Genomic DNA, 15,960 nt, shown 5'->3' on the forward strand with positions numbered 1-15,960 from the left:
GTATCTCACTTTTTCCTCTTTTCAATGTGTGTGTATCACTTGCAGTCTAATTGCAAGCGTGAATCGATAGTATTAAAGCTGCTTTAGTGATTGGTTCATGTGGGCCTCGTAATGATCCAGTCTGCTCTTCTCATTCAATATGTCACTTAAGTGACAGACCTGGTCACAATATTTAATTGCACAAGGAAGCTGGATTCCTTAGGCTGCTCCTCAAAACTGAATCCTCAACTGGCAATACTACCTGCTGCCTCCATTTGACTGTTACTTTACAGGACTTTCAATGCAGATCAGAGCAGCACAAGTTGCTAAAACATCCTTGATTGATGCCTTGCCACCTCAGGGCATACATTACATTTTTTTGTATTTTGCATTAATTAATTCATTCAGGATTTCATTTTTTGTAAAAGCAAGAAAGAAGAAATATCTGCCATACATGGTAGTGTAACTTTAAATACCAGATGCATTTACAATTCATATTTATTTTTAATTTCCCTTCTAATTTTCTCCATAACATAGGATTTTGATAGTATGTAATTTAATTGAATGATAGAGTGATGAATAAGGATGAGACTATGAAGTGTCAAATCAATGACAAAATATTCAGTTTGTTGTCTCCTGTTGTCATTTTAAATAATGTAGCAAAGCCCACTTTAATGAATTTTTTATGTAAGATTAATCCTCCAAAAACGAATATATTTAGTATATGTTAATCTCTACAGTCTTTATTTATAAGGAAATCTTTAATATCTGCCATGGGAATAAAACTGTTAAAGTAAACACAGGATATTTATTAGTACAATATATAAAGAGAGAGAGAGAGAGAGGGTTGTAAGACCTGGTTTCTGTAATTTACGTGAAAATATCTTCAGGTCATCTCTACAAGTCACAGTTCATACTTTTATCTGGTATCCTCCCATTTAAGGGCCATATTCTGGTTTGTATTACAGCCATATGTCTCCCACTAAAGCTAGAAAGTGACCCTAATTTAGTAAATGCACAGACCTGCTTCTAATTAGCTCTTTTAGAATTTAAAAATGCTCATCGTAAACTCCCCACTTTCCTCATGTAAATGTTCAGGGCTCAAAACCCCAAGTCTAGTTACACTTGTGCTGTTTCTTATACACCAGGGGTCTCAAACTCGTGGCCCGCCGGGTTATTTTCTGCGGCCCACCAACTCCCCGCGGCACCCCTGCCTCCCCCAGCATTTACCTAGAGCGGCTCCAGCCCGGCACGCACCGGGGGCAGGGCAGGCTCCCTCCCTGCATTGCCCCCACGCCGCTCCGGGAAGCGGCCGGGACCTGAGTGGGGGTGTCTGTGTGTTGCCCTGGCCACTCCTCCAGGTACCTGCCCCGAAGCTCCCATTGGCCGCGGTTCCCCGTTCCCAGGCAGGCCTTCCCTGCCCCCGTTGTGCATTGGGCCGGAGCCGCCCCCCGAACCGCTTCTGCAGCCAAACCCCCTGCCCTGAGCCCCCTGCTGCACCCCACATCCTGCCCCCCTGCCCCAAGCCCTCTGCCACACCCCTCCTGCACCCCAACCCCTGCCCTGAGCCTCCTGCCGCACCCTGCATCCCGACCCCCTGCTGCACCCCACACCCCTTCTGCACCCCAACCCCCTGCCCTGAGCCGCCTGCCACACCCTGCACCCTGACCCCCTGACGCACCCTGCACTCCTCTGGCATCCCAACCTCCTGCTGCACCTTGCACCCCTCCTGCACCCCCTAGGGGCAGGGAGGGGGCAGAGTTGGGGTGGGGATTTCAGGGAAGGGGTTGGAATGGAGGTGGGAAGAGGCGGGGCAGGGGCAGGGCCTCACAGAAGGGGCGGAGTGGGGGCGGGGCTGGGGCAGCGGTGTGAGGGGTGGTCAGTGGTGTGGCCCTCGGGCCAATAGACTAGTCCTCATGTGGCCCTCGTGGTCATTTGAGTTTGAGACCCCTGTTATATACAATATGCATTGGCAGAGTTTATTGCTCTATCTTTCTAGATGCTTCACAGCTATTACTGGTAACAGAAGTTATAGTAGTGATGTACACTGGTGGGACAATAGATTCCAGGGAATAAATGTTTTCCCAAGAGACTTTAAAAAAAATACCCATCAAACAAAAACAAACACCCCAAAAACCAATGATGCAGAAAAGCAGCTGTACAACCAGTCAAATTTTACAGTATTAAATCAAAAACTAACAAAACCAACTCATGTACAAATCAAATGATGAATTTACCACAAATAATCGTATTTATACTAATTGTTTTAAATTAGAGATGATCCCAAACTGAAATTTGTATTTCAAATACCCTAAAAGGATGGATGTGCAGAATGTGGAGTCGCTCGCCCAAACTCCCTGTAGTCCCTGGCCACTAGGAGCTGTGCTAGGCCAGCATAAACACTACCATTTGAATAATATAGTTAAGGAATGACTCTCAGAGCTGGGTGTATACATCCTTGGGAAATAAACAACAGTAATGTACAATATATTGAAGAACATTATTTGCTGAATACTATTTAATACACACACACAAATGGCCCATAGCTGCCATTCCTAAATGACCAGAGTTTATTGTGTCTACATAGTATTTGAAAAATTGCATATTGTTCTTTGAAGTGTTTTTCTGCAAATTTTCATTCACTACATCTTGTTCTTCTGGTTTAATTTTGTTCTTTTCACGCCTTTTCCAAGCTTTCTCCTTCCCAGCTTATTTATAAAAGCCTTGTGGTCTCTTACAGTTTACTATACTGCCCTGTATATCCCTCTTATATAGCTGCAGTTTTTTCAATGAAATGCCGAGTTCTGTTTCTTCTGAAGACTTCAGTGGGAAGAGGAGCAGACCCAAATACACGTAAGACTTACAAACAGAATAAACATGGCATTGCTATCACAAACTGCTCTGGGACATAGGCAGGTTCTTTTAATTTAAACTACTGGGAACCTTAAATATGCACTCAGAGGGTCTTCCTTGCATTTTCCTGTTGAGGACCAAGGGGGATATAGAAGTTTTAAAATTCCCAGTTCTCCATTGGCTGAGCTCCCAGTCCCAGGGGGATCCCTGTCTACACTGCAATTAAACACCCACGTCTAGCCTGTGTCATCTGACTCAGGCTTGCAAGGCTCGGGCTGTAAAACAGCAGTTTAGACATTCGGGCTTGGGCTGGAACCTGAGCTCTGAGACCCTCCATCTTCCTGGGGTCCCAGAGCTCAGGCTGCAGCCTGAGCCTGAAGTCTACACTGCAGTAGACATGCCATGGACGCCAGGATCATGTGTGTCGGCCCCGTACCTCCAAACTGCTTCCTAGCCTCCCCACGTCCTCTCCTTCCTCTATGTCAGGAAACATCCAAAGGTGCCATAAACCCAGGTGTACCCACTGCCCTAGCCATAGGGGTTTCACATCCTGGATGAGGAACATTCTTTAAAATAAACCTGATTTAGGAGGTGAATCCCTGCAAGGCTGAGAAAAGGACAATGCTTTAAAATGCTCCCTGTCTCCTCTGGCCTGCCACCTCTCCAGTCCCAGATCATCTGGTTTTCCGACAAAAGGGATTCTGCAGGATTGGGGGAATATTTTGGGGAAAGCTGTTTCCATGTTTATAGTTTCTCCCTTTTCCTGATCCAGTCCATCCCCACTCTCCATTCCATTTGTGGAAGCAAAGAGATTGCAGTAGTAGAGGCAAAGCACGTGGCAACTTTTTTCTATAGTTAGGCTGTACAAGTTTGATAAATGTACTGGTCAAAATTTTCATTTTTACTGTTAATTTTCATTTTAGCTTTCCCGCCAGTTTTCTTTTAACAATTTTACATTCCTTCAAGATCTGCCTTGTTGGGGTCAATACTGTGTTACTGCCTTTTCTACAGACTTATCACCATTACATAGCTGATGCAAGAAAAGCCAAGTTCTGCCTTGGAGCAGTCTTATTCATCATACTCAGCTCATTTCCAACAGGTAAACCTCCAAAATATACATTCAAAATACAAACTCTTGGCCATTCAATGGTCTGTGGGTCTGTCTAGCTGACCATGCATGCTTTAACACACTTCAAACATACATGTAGGGGGAACAACTTTCAGTGCTTTATAAAGTGACTACAGAATGGGGGCTGACTAATAATAATTATTCTAACCAATTTATTTGAGCATGAGCTTTCGTGAGCTACAGCTCACTTCATCGGATGCATAATGTGGAAACTGCAGAAGACATTATATGCACAGAGACCATGAAACAATACCTCCTCCCACCCCACTCTCCTGCTGGTAATAGCTTATCTAAAGCGATCATCAAGTTGGGCCATTTCCAGCACAAATCCAGGTTTTCTCACCCTCCGCCCCCCCCCCCCCCCAACTCACTCTCCTGCTGGTAATAGCCTATCCAAAGTGACCACTCTCCTCACAACGTGCATGAAAATCAAGGTGGGCCATTTCCAGCACAAATCCAGGTTTTCTCACCCCCCCCCCCCCACAAACTCACTCTCCTGCTGGCAATAGCTCATCCAAACTGACCACTCTCCCCACAATGTGATTATCATACACATTGTGAAGAGAGTGGTCACTTTGGATAGGCTATTACCAGCAGGAGAGTGAGTTTGTGTGGGGGGGTGTGAAGGGTGTGAAAACCTGGATTTGTGCTGGAAATGGCCCAACTTGATGATCACTTTAGATAAGCTATTACCAGCAGGAGAGTGGGGTGGGAGGAGGTATTGTTTCATGGTCTCTGTGCATATAATGTCTTCTGCAGTTTCCACAGTATGCATCCGATGAAGTGAGCTGTAGCTCACGAAAGCTCATGCTCAAATAAATTGGTTAGTCTCTAAGGTGCCACAAGTACTCCTTTTCTTTTTGCGAATACAGACTAACACGGCTGTTACTCTGAAACCAATAATTATTCTGTGTACTCCTATGATAGCTCTCATCTGAGGACCTCAAATTGCTTTCCAGACAGTAAGCCTTAATAGCCCTGTGAAACAAGTAAGTAAATCCATGTTATATCTGGGTCAGCAGACAGAAATTAAGTGACTTGCCCAAGATGTCAGTGACCCAGAACCTCAGCTGTGGCAGAAGAACACACAGCGCAGCCAGGAGGAAGTTTGGTCTCAATGTGCTTTTGATCATCTTTGTGCTCCCTTGATCCCATGAAGGCCGTGTGCCAGGACAGGCCTCTGCGGTAATTGGAGCAGCCTGGAGACTGCTCTAAATTATATCAGCTGACAATAGCTCAATGGACCATTAGAGCTACCAGCGATTACTGGTGCGCAGTAAAGCCTTGGCCATCTACCCTACAGCCATTTTGTCCACTCTGTTCTACAAAAGGATCCTACATTGGTTTTAGGACTACTTTCCACCAGTGGAGTGGTGCAAAGCAGCAGACAAGATGGGTTCAGTGGCAGAGACAAGAACAGAATTTGGGAGTTGCAGTTTGCACAGTCTGGCCCTTATGCCAAGGAGCAAAGGAAAACGGTTACCTAAATTAATAACAGGTTCACTTTGGGCTTAATTCAAGGCATGGATAAAGTGTTTAGCCCAGTTAGATTATGGCCAGTTCACGCAGCCCTAGTATAACTACATTTCAATACAATTTACTTATTTAATCTATTGCTGACATTTCACCCCTAAAAGCTGCTGTCCTAACATTTTTGATGTTCATACCACTATACACTTTCCTGTGTGAAGGGCAAGGGACATTCCAAAGTGAGAAAACGTGATTTCTGTCTCCAAATGAAGTCTCATTGCATAAGTGGTCTCTTGCTTTATTGACCTCATAGTATGTCATAAAAAGAAAAGGAGTACTTGTGGCACCTTAGAGACTAACCAATTTATTTGAGCATAAGCTTTCGTGAGCTACAGCATCCAATGAAGTGAGCTGTAGCTCACCAAAGCTTATGCTCAAATAAACTGGTTAGTCTCTAAGGTGCCACAAGTCCTCCTTTTCTTTTTGAGAATACAGACTAACACGGCTGCTACTCTGAAACCTGATAGTATGTCATGGAGTTTAAACAAAATGACATCTGCATATCAAAGGCTCCTATGCTCCATCAATATTCAATCTCCATAATACATAAGAGCTACTTAGAAGGATGTAAGGGGAAATAGAAACATTATACAAATTCACATAGTATCTGTGGCCAGGGAAATTAGGTGCATTAAATTTAAAAAACAACAACCTTTTGTCAAAAGTACAGGTTTCAGAAGTTTAAGGAAAATCAATAGAAAAAAAATGCATGCCTAGTGCTGCAGGAAAGCATGTTTCTCTGCCCTTATAAATACCCCAAGAAGTGCTCAACCTTGTCAAACTGTTACTTCCGTCATTCCGTGAAAGGTCAGCGAAAGCTTAGGTTATCTGTCACATAATTCCTGGTCATGTCCTGTTTATCTCGTATACGCTGTATTTCAAAATATTGTTTATATATTTTTCATTTATCATTTTGACAGCACTTGTGTTGCTTGTTTCCACCCTCACGCACAATGAGCAAAAACTGGATGCAATTATCACTGCCTACAGAGACCAAGGATTACTGTGCTAATGATTACTGCTTCACTAATTATAGGTAAATGTTCAAAAGGTTAAGTGAAGTTTGGTTTCATATCTGAAACTATCCAAAGTTGCTGAGCCAGCATCTTCCTCTCATTGCCTATGAATCTCTTTTTGCTTTCATGTGCATTTTCAATTCAGAAGCAGTTGGGGCTAGGCAGAAAGACGATGGACACTTCTGAAGCCCATAACTGTGTCTTCAGTTGTGAGGTGAATGATATTCTCTATATTAAAGTCATGAGTCAGGCCCCCCAAAATTGTGGGATTGACTTAAAATCATGAAATTTTAAAAATAAATCTGGGTTTCTTTTATTTCTCCTCTGGGTTGGAGCCTTTAGCGGATTAGATTTCCAAGTTCTCTACAACCATGAGGGCTAGAAATTTAATTTAATTTTGTAATTAAAATTGAGAGAGTCTCCCATAATGCAATAATTCCAGGAGCTGGAGTTTAAGAAAAAACACCATATATTGTGAGATTCGTGATAAAATTGTGCCACTTGGTAACACTATGTGGAGAGATCGTCGTTGGAAGCAGAAAGACAGAACATATGGAAGATCTTATGAAAGGAAGGAAGCTAGTGAATAGGAAAGAGCTGTGTGTTGTGTGACAAAGTTCCTCTGTTGCCTTGGTGGGTTCTGCACTTTCTGGCGGATTTGCTTCGCTCAGAGGTTCACTGCAGTCCTCAGTTTGGCTCCTTTTGTTAGTGGCACAAACCTGCCATTCGCTCAGCTAACCTCATCACTGGCCAGCCTGGGGAAAAGGAGGAGAACAATCCCCACAGTCTCCTCGCACGCACCTCACTAACTGAAGTGAGGTCCTTTTTAAAACCAGGTGCCCTGATTAGCCTGCCTGTCCTAATTGATTCTGGTAGCTTCTTAATTGGCTCCAGGTGTCCTAATTAGCCTGCCTTAATTGGTTCCAGCAACTTCCTGATTGTTCTGGAACAGCCCATTATCTTACTCAGGGGAAAGGGACCTGTTTAAACTGGGGCTAATATATCTACCTTCTATCACTCTCCTATAGCCATCTGGCCTGACCCTGTCACAGTTAGAAAGGAAACAAAGAGCCTTATTGTGAATGGGGAAGGAACTTCAGCTATGCTGAGTCAGTAAAAGAGTTAGAGAGGCCTTCACTAAAAGGGACTGAGATCTAAATAAAGATTATGCATGTGTTTAGTTGGGAGATGTGTGAACATTTGAACCAGCTATTCTTGTAAAACAATTTTCACATCCTTAATCTTTATATTAGATATGAAAGAGATCCATTAAGATTCCCCGCCCATCATGAAAATCATGATTAAATGCTGCATAATTCATTTTCCAATGGAGCTGGGTGTGTAAGTGCTCTCCCCTCAAACAAGATCTTTTTATACTTCCCTTTGTGCGGAATAGTAATCTTGCCTCAATTATCCCTGAACCCCAGTTAATACAAATTATTTTTGTCAAAAATGTTCTGACATTTGTCTAAAAATGGTGCTGAATGTCCCAGAAAATGTTTCTATACCCTGATAATCCACTTAGACGTTGGTCCCACTGAAGTCAATGGCAGTATTTACATTGACTTCAATGGGTTTTAGATGACGTGCTTACAGCCAGTGTAGAGATGCAAGTCTCCAGCAGAATGATTGTTCCCCTCCCACACACAGTTTAATCCCAATTTTAGACTATGGGGCCCTGGAAAAAATTTATGCAGCAGCATTGGCAATGATTTGCTCTTCTGAAGTTACCTTACAGCAAAGGGATGGATTAGCAAAAATACATCCTTTGGCTAATGGACAGCTCCTTGTATACTCCCACCTTGGACCTCTACCTTCCCCCTCTCCCACCCTGGCAAAAATGGGATGCATAAGGATTGTACAGTATATTGACTGTTTATGCCAGTAAAATTACATTGTGTCTGTTCATAAATTGGACAAACCATTTCACTAGGGCATTCAGAAGAGTGTACATTTATTAGAAAACAGGTTTGTTGCATTCTGCATCTTCAGTTATCAATTTATTACTAATCAAGAAAGATATTACATTTTTTCAATTAACAAAAATGCACACACTTCAGCTATTGTAACCCAAAGTAGGGAAAATGCATTAAGGTGCGGTAGGGGATGGCGTGAGGGGAATTGAATGGCTATTTTTCTCAATATTGGTGCCACAACTTTATAGTTGAATTTCACTATGAATAATTGCTTCCTGATGGTTTTTGTTGAGTAGTTTTGTTCAATAAGGGATTGTCAATGCAATTTTACTCTGAATTGTCAGTTTATACAGTATCAAGAATAATGGGCTCATTCATTCAGGTGCATATGGAAATTATCATAAAATATTAATTTTGAGGAACAATGAAACCGATCATCTGATTTAATTCATCTGATTCTTAGATTTGATTTTATTTAAGAGGCTCTGTAATAAATGTGGACACCACAGTAGGTACAGGCAAACTTTGTTTTAGAAAGTCAGCGTGTCAAACACCCCACAGGCACCATCTCTTCTGTGTAATCTCCTTTGTTTGGGACAGTACTGTTGTCATTATTCATTCCAAACTTGTATCTAACTTACTGCCCACTTCGAGCTTTTTTTCAGCCTTAGTCCTGTTTTGGATTATTTTTCATTGGATCTATTTGATTGACTTTAGGAAAATGCAATCTCATTTGTTTTCTGAACATAAATAATTTTTGAGGCCCATGATAGCAAATGCTGTTTACCTTGACTTAGCCTCAATGCTTCCACTTTCCTGAGCTGTAAAATGGTTGAATACTTGCCTAACACACGGGTTGGGAGGATTAATTAGCTATTGTTTGTACAGCACATAGAAAAAAAGATACAAAACATAATTTCTGCCTCACCCTTCACACCAGAGGCTGTACAGGTCATGTCATAGGATCTACTGCAGGGGGCTTCAGCCAGATTTTCTGGTCTACCCTCACTTCCTTCCATTTAATTTGTACACCAAGTAGTGGTTCTGACTGCTAAACAAGGATCCTGTCGTAGTCTCTCCTCCTGACTTACATCTTCACTCATTACTATCAGAGAAGAATCCGGAGAGCAGCTATAAGGGAGACACTGACAGTGTTACCTGTCTTTCTCCACGCTATAGCAGCAGGATCAGTCATCTGTCTTTTAAGTCTCCAATGATGAAAGTAGGGAAACTGGGAGTATGGGTGTGACTAGCCAATACACACTGATTCCTGCCATGTGACAGGGGTGTAAACATATGTAATCCTGATCCATTTAACTTGACTAGGGCCAAGAAATAAACTGAAATCTCTTACAGCACTCACGTATGGAAGAGTGAGAACTTGAGGAGCTGAATACAGCACTTCCAAATTTTCCTGCAAGCAACTGGCACTGAGGAAAAATCAAAGATGGTGAATGCACAATTCTTTCCAGAGGGAGGATGAGAGGACTACAGATTGTTAGACAAAGGCTTTCAAGAATATTTTGATTTACACACGAATGTCACTTGAGAAAGGTACACTGTCTTTACATGAAACCAGATGCCAAGTGAGACCACGGACCATTAACCCTACAGACCTACGTAAGGCTGAGTCACATGAATTTGAACTGTCAGCAGATGGACTAAAAGAAGTCAAAATCGTTTGTGATATAACTGATCACAAGTCAAAGAAGTTATTGTGAGAAAAGGACTTGATTTTGTAAATAACAGTAGGTATTTTCAGGACTAGCGTGAACCAGGCTTCCCAAATAAAAGTGCTAGCAAGCAGTGAAAGAATTTTAATGACGCCATCAAATGCAAGCACTATTCCATCAGAATAGCGATGTCTAGTCTTTAAAATGCAAAGAGATTTGCAATTTTGGAAGCAAGTCAAGAGTTTTGAGAAGTCTCAATCAATACGGAGGGCGGGATAATCAACTGCAAAGGGGTTTCTTTGCAGCACCCCTGCACCAGAAGCTAGGCTTGAAGTTGGCCAGATGAGGATTCCTGTGAATAAGAAAAGGAGTATTTGTGGCACCTTAGAGACTAACAAATTTATTTGAGCATAAGCTTTCGTGAGCTACAGCTCACTTCATCGGATGCATTCAGTGGAAAATATAGCGGGGAGATTTATATACACAGAGAACATGAAACAATGGGTGTTATCATACACACTGTAAGGAGAGTGATCACTTTAGATGAGCTAATACCAGCGGGGGGGAGGGAAGGAGGGGAAGAAAAGCTTTTGTAGTGATAATCAAGGTGGGCCATTTCCAGCAGTTGACAAGAATGTCTGAGGAACAGTGTGTGTGTGTGTGTGTGCGGGAAATAAACATGGGGAAATAGTTTTACTTTGTGTAATGACCCATCCACTCCCAGTCTCTATTCAAGCCTAAGTTAATTGTATCCAATTTGCAAATTAATTCCAATTCAGCAGTCTCTCATTGGAGTCTGTTTCTGAAGTCTTTTTGTTGTAATATTGCGACTTTTAGGTCTGTAATCGAGTGACCAGAGAGATTGAAGTGTTCTCCAACTGGTTTATGAATGTTATAATTCTTGACATCTGATTTGTGTCCATTTATTCTTTTACGTAGAGACTGTCCAGTTTGACCAATGTACATGGCAGAGGGGCATTGCTGGCACATGATGGCATATATCACATTGGTAGATGTGCAGGTGAATGAGCCTCTGATAGTGTGGCTGATGTGATTGGGCCCTATGATGGTGTCCCCTGAATAGATATGTGGACACAGTTGGCAACGGGAATTTCCCAAGGGATGCAAAGCCAAATACCAAATTCTACAAAACTGAATACAAAGCATCAGTTGTGGTAAACCCAGGAAAAACAGCTACAAAAGGGGGGTAGTAATTAGTCCCAGGGGATTAAAAGGCCCCTCCCTATCCACTGAGGAGAGAAAACCACAGGACACTAAGGTTCAGCTGGAAAAGGGGTTGCCAGGGAACCAATTAGGTTCAGCTGACTCCAACTACTTGGGACCTTTTTAAACCCTCCCCTGGGTGGTGGTGGTGGGGGGGAGAATGAGGGACTGAGAGGAGCACAGAAGCTGCCAGTAGGCTGTTTGCAGCAAGACACCAAACCTTCCCAGTAGGGAGGCTGCACTTGCTCCCCAGAAGGGAAGGAAAACAAGCACAAGGGACTGACTGAGGAGAGGAGTAGCAGGACCCTGTGCCACCTATAAGGATTCACCTTGCCCCAAACCTGAGTCTCCAAGGCTAAAAAGGACTGAGCCTGCTGAGGCGAACAAGGTATTTTGCCACGCAGTGCAATGGTAAAAGGCAACATTTTATGTTCAGTGAAAGAGAAAAGTCAGTTATTAGTTTCATTTTATCCTAAACCGCTTTTGACACAAGTTCCTTAACAACCTATTTTCTACGTGCTCATTATGGAAGCTCTGGTCATTATTCCAGATTTAAAAGTTGAGTTTCATTTTCCACCTAAAGCAAGGATTCAACCTCTTCATTTTGTATGAAAGATACAGTGTATCCTCCCCAAACTTAAGAGCACTTACTCTTTTATTACAGAATTAGTTTTCTGATAATTTACAAGTAAATTTAATAAGTTTGAGTTAAAGGTCTTGGCTTGTAATTAACTTTAAGAAATTTAGCATCTGTCAGTCATCTTTGTCCCAAATGACCTCAACAGAATAACACAGATGCTTCGAACTTTCCATATAGTTAAAATTTCATGAAAATCTTATGCATGGACTATATTTGAATTAAATAGGTTGTAATTAAACTAAGTTATTAGCAATTAGATATGTTTGTTATGCTTATAAAGGCTCAGGTCAACAGCTTAGGTAACTGAAGAGGGGCCATTGTGACATCAGAGGTAACAACCAATCACTAAACTTGCTCTATAGCTAATTTGCATGCAATAATTCTATTAGTTGTTATGATTCAGGGGTATGGGGAAGAATGGACAAGTGTCAAGAATACATTATTCTGGTCGGGACATTATTTTGCTAAACCTCTCACTTCTCTTTAAAGATTCAGTAGGCATCAGCTACTTCTGCCTTGGCTCCACTGCACACTGAGGCAGGAGGACCCCTTAATGCAGAGAATTGGGACTCAGGGGCCCTCCCTTCATAAAGCACCAGTCTCACCAACATAACCCTCCAAAATCAGGAAGAGAATTGCAAGTTAAGGGCTAAATTCACCAGTACACTGTGGCTGCTTCTAGCTACTTTTCTAGCAATACAAAGCAGCTGTAAAGACAGCTTAATTGGACAGTGCACTCTGGCTGCTTTGGTGTATCTATGAATCTTCTCTTAAAATGAAATGTGATTTCATGACTTAAAGGTAAAAACATTACGGGGATGTTATAATTACCCCAAACCAAGCATTATAAATCAGGCAATTCAGAGTTAAGGTTACGCTTAGAAGAAATCCAAAATGTAATAAGGTAAGAAATGCACAGTTACAGCACCTAAACAACCTTCACTTTGTGCTGTACTCATGGCATGAAGGAAAAAATATGAAACAACTGAACGGCTTCAAAATCAGTTTAATCTAATCAAACTATAAACACTAAAATACCTTAATCACAATCATAATTATTGCATGGCATTGTACGGTGCAGACTTAAGTGTGTGCATTTGTGCATAAAGTGTTCATTTCTTTACCTTAACATTGGAACTTCTCTCCTCCTCCTCAACCAAACGTGCACTTAGTTCTTCCCTTCAACAAAATGCATGTAGTCTGCCACTGGATTAATCACGGCAGCCATCTGCCCTTCTACAGACTGACAATCCCCCAACCTCTATAAAATGAGTTTGACAATAGGCTGATGAGATGCCTTTCCTTCACTTGCTGCTATTGCTACAGTGGAAAGTGATCTATTAGCTACATTATAATAAATTGTATATAGTAGCTGCACTTGCAGTTTCTTCTCTTTTGAAATATTCTACCAGTCTGAGTCATATTCCCTTTACTCATTATTATTAAGCCCATTATACTATATTAGCACCTATGGGCCAGCTAGCTCAGGATCCCATTGCACTGCTAGGAGCGGTACAAAAATATAGAAAAGGAAAGTCCCTGCCCCCAAATGCTTACAATCAAAAGCAAGCAAGTAAACAAACAAAAAACAACAAAAAAGACAAAATAGGTAGATGAGACAAATAAGTGGGCCAGGGTAACAAATATAATAGGATGTCAGCAATTCTTAGCCAATGAGGGTCAGTAATACTATATATATATATATATATATATGTATATATATATATATATACATACGTGTGATACTCAAAGTAGGGAATATGGATGGAACCAGTAATAGCTCTTTAAAATTATTAAAGAAGCACTCTGTATAGTATTTTTCATAAGAAGATCTCAAAGTGTTTACAACCATTGTCTGCCAGCACCACTTGTGAGGTTAGTACAGTGGCCAACATTTACCAACAGTTATCAGAGAAAGTATCAAAACTATCTGTTACTTCCTATTTAGAGAATGAAGGAAAACAATGATTAATAGTGACCCCTGGCCTGTAACTATCTCTATGTTATGCATAAGTAAGTTGAGGTACAGAAAGATTAGTTGACTTCTCTCCCGAATTGGCAGACGGAATCCAGGGCAGAATTCATTATGCTCATCCCCCTGCTCTAACCACTAGACAACCCTTCCTGCCTTAAAGAGAAAATCCACAGTATTTTAGCAATTAACTAGATTTTTGTGAAAATAGAAGAAACTGTAGTTCATAAAAAGGTAAAACATATGTCAAGGAGGCTGCCATTTTCCTACTAAAAAGGGAAGAAGAAAGAAATTAAGACAGGAAGAAATTCATTCTATATTGAAATATGCAGTGTGGAAAGCAATAGATTTTGAATTCTGCTTTTAGACTATTTTAATATAGACGTCTATTAAATTAATTAACTGAAACTTATCAACTTACTTTTTATTTGCTAATTTTATTGCCAGGTATCTTCCACGATTCCAGATGAAGACAGATAACGTGCATTCCCCTTCAGGAGAAAAGGAGCACCTGTGATTTGTCATTTTTCCCTGCCTCAGCCCAGTATCTAGACCAGCCTACTCCTGCAGATTATTTTTCTTCCCACCCTTCAGCCTGACAGTAGCCCACTCACTGTGTTGTGGATCTCATTACTACATTATGCTTCCTTTTTCACTTCCATTGTACCCGGCGGGGAACAAACCCTAACTACTTTTATCTATATTTTTTAAAAATGCATGCTGAAGCATATGTAAAACCAGAGTTCAAAGTTAGTTGCTTTCCCCATTTTTATTTCAGTGCATAATTAATTTCTACTTGTTCTAATTTTTTGTTACTTCCTCTCTGTTAGCTGGAAAATGGAAACTTTCATGGAAAACATTCAGGCATTCAGAGACAGAAAATCTGACATTTCAAGAGCCGTTTCTAAGTTATATTTTCTATTTACATAAGTTAATTTCATGCAATGCTTGATAAGAGAACATTGGCAGTTTTCATTTTATATTTCAGTTAACCACTTAGCTATGGCTGTTTCTCTCCTCCAGTTACAGTCTCTCCTACATATACATGGTCAGGTCCTGTACTAGCAGGCTGGTTAATGGATAGAAAAGATCCTCTTATTTTTGTTATTCATTGAGACTGATATTAACCTCTCTATCCTACCACTAACAGATTTTGGTGCTGTTCCCCCAGTAAGGGTTGGTGGAAACTTCACCTGAAATACCTACCAGAGGAAATGCCGGGGGGCAAGGATCTGCCCCGTGAGACTGGATGTGGGGCCGGGATGCTACTTAAAAAGCCCGCCCTCAGGAATCTCGAAAGAGACTTCACCCCAATGGTTGGGAAGGATCCTTTTAAAAGATAAAAATGATCATTAATCAAACAAGCTGTTCTTTAGCTGATCAAAAGAAGCTGATTAAGAGAGTAAATGAAACCCTACCAAATCAACAATGTCATAACGGCAGCAGAGTCCATAAAATGCTGTTAAACGATAAAAACTGGTAACAATACAAACAAAACACACACAACCAACTAAAACAACAAAAAAAAGAGAAAAAACCCCACACCACAAGCCATTAAGCGATAGAGTGCTAGCAAGAGAGGGCTTGTTTCCTCTGAACATATAGCTGGCACAGTGTTTAAATGGGGAATTTCAGAACTTCAAGGAAGAAGAATATAAAGAGATTCACTTTTAAAGGCAAAATCAACCTCTTAGATCCACGTAGAACAAAATAAGTTTGAGATGCACTATCTCCATGTGTAAAACTCCCACTGATGTCAACGGAATTTCACACACATAATGGGAGCAGAATATCAGTCTAGATCTCTGCAATCACCTAAAAGTAGAATTTTGTCTTGGCAGGAAATGATGGGAAAAATATCATTTCAAAAGCAGTTATGACAATACACTAAACTTGTCCTCATTTTATGTCATTTATTGATAGCTATTATGATATATTGAAGATGAAAAGATGAAGGCCCTTAATCCTACAACAGGATCCACTGGGAAGACCCAACTTCAATGGGGCTCTGCACAGGCCTGTGTTTAG

The 15,960-nt window shown here is 41.2% G+C and overlaps 1 protein-coding gene across 1 annotated transcript in view; it reads right to left on the minus strand.

Annotated features, from left to right (window-relative positions):
- EPHA6 (EPH receptor A6) overlaps positions 1-15,960 on the minus strand; it is an 833,227-nt gene that overhangs the window by 117,816 nt on the left and 699,451 nt on the right. Inside the window, 1 exon segment of the mRNA XM_043538468.1 lies at positions 15,139-15,261. Coding sequence (XP_043394403.1) covers positions 15,139-15,261 — 123 coding nt within the window.

This window comes from Chelonia mydas, chromosome 1 (genome assembly GCF_015237465.2).
Source record: "Chelonia mydas isolate rCheMyd1 chromosome 1, rCheMyd1.pri.v2, whole genome shotgun sequence".
NCBI classification, from domain to species: Eukaryota; Metazoa; Chordata; order Testudines; family Cheloniidae; genus Chelonia; species Chelonia mydas.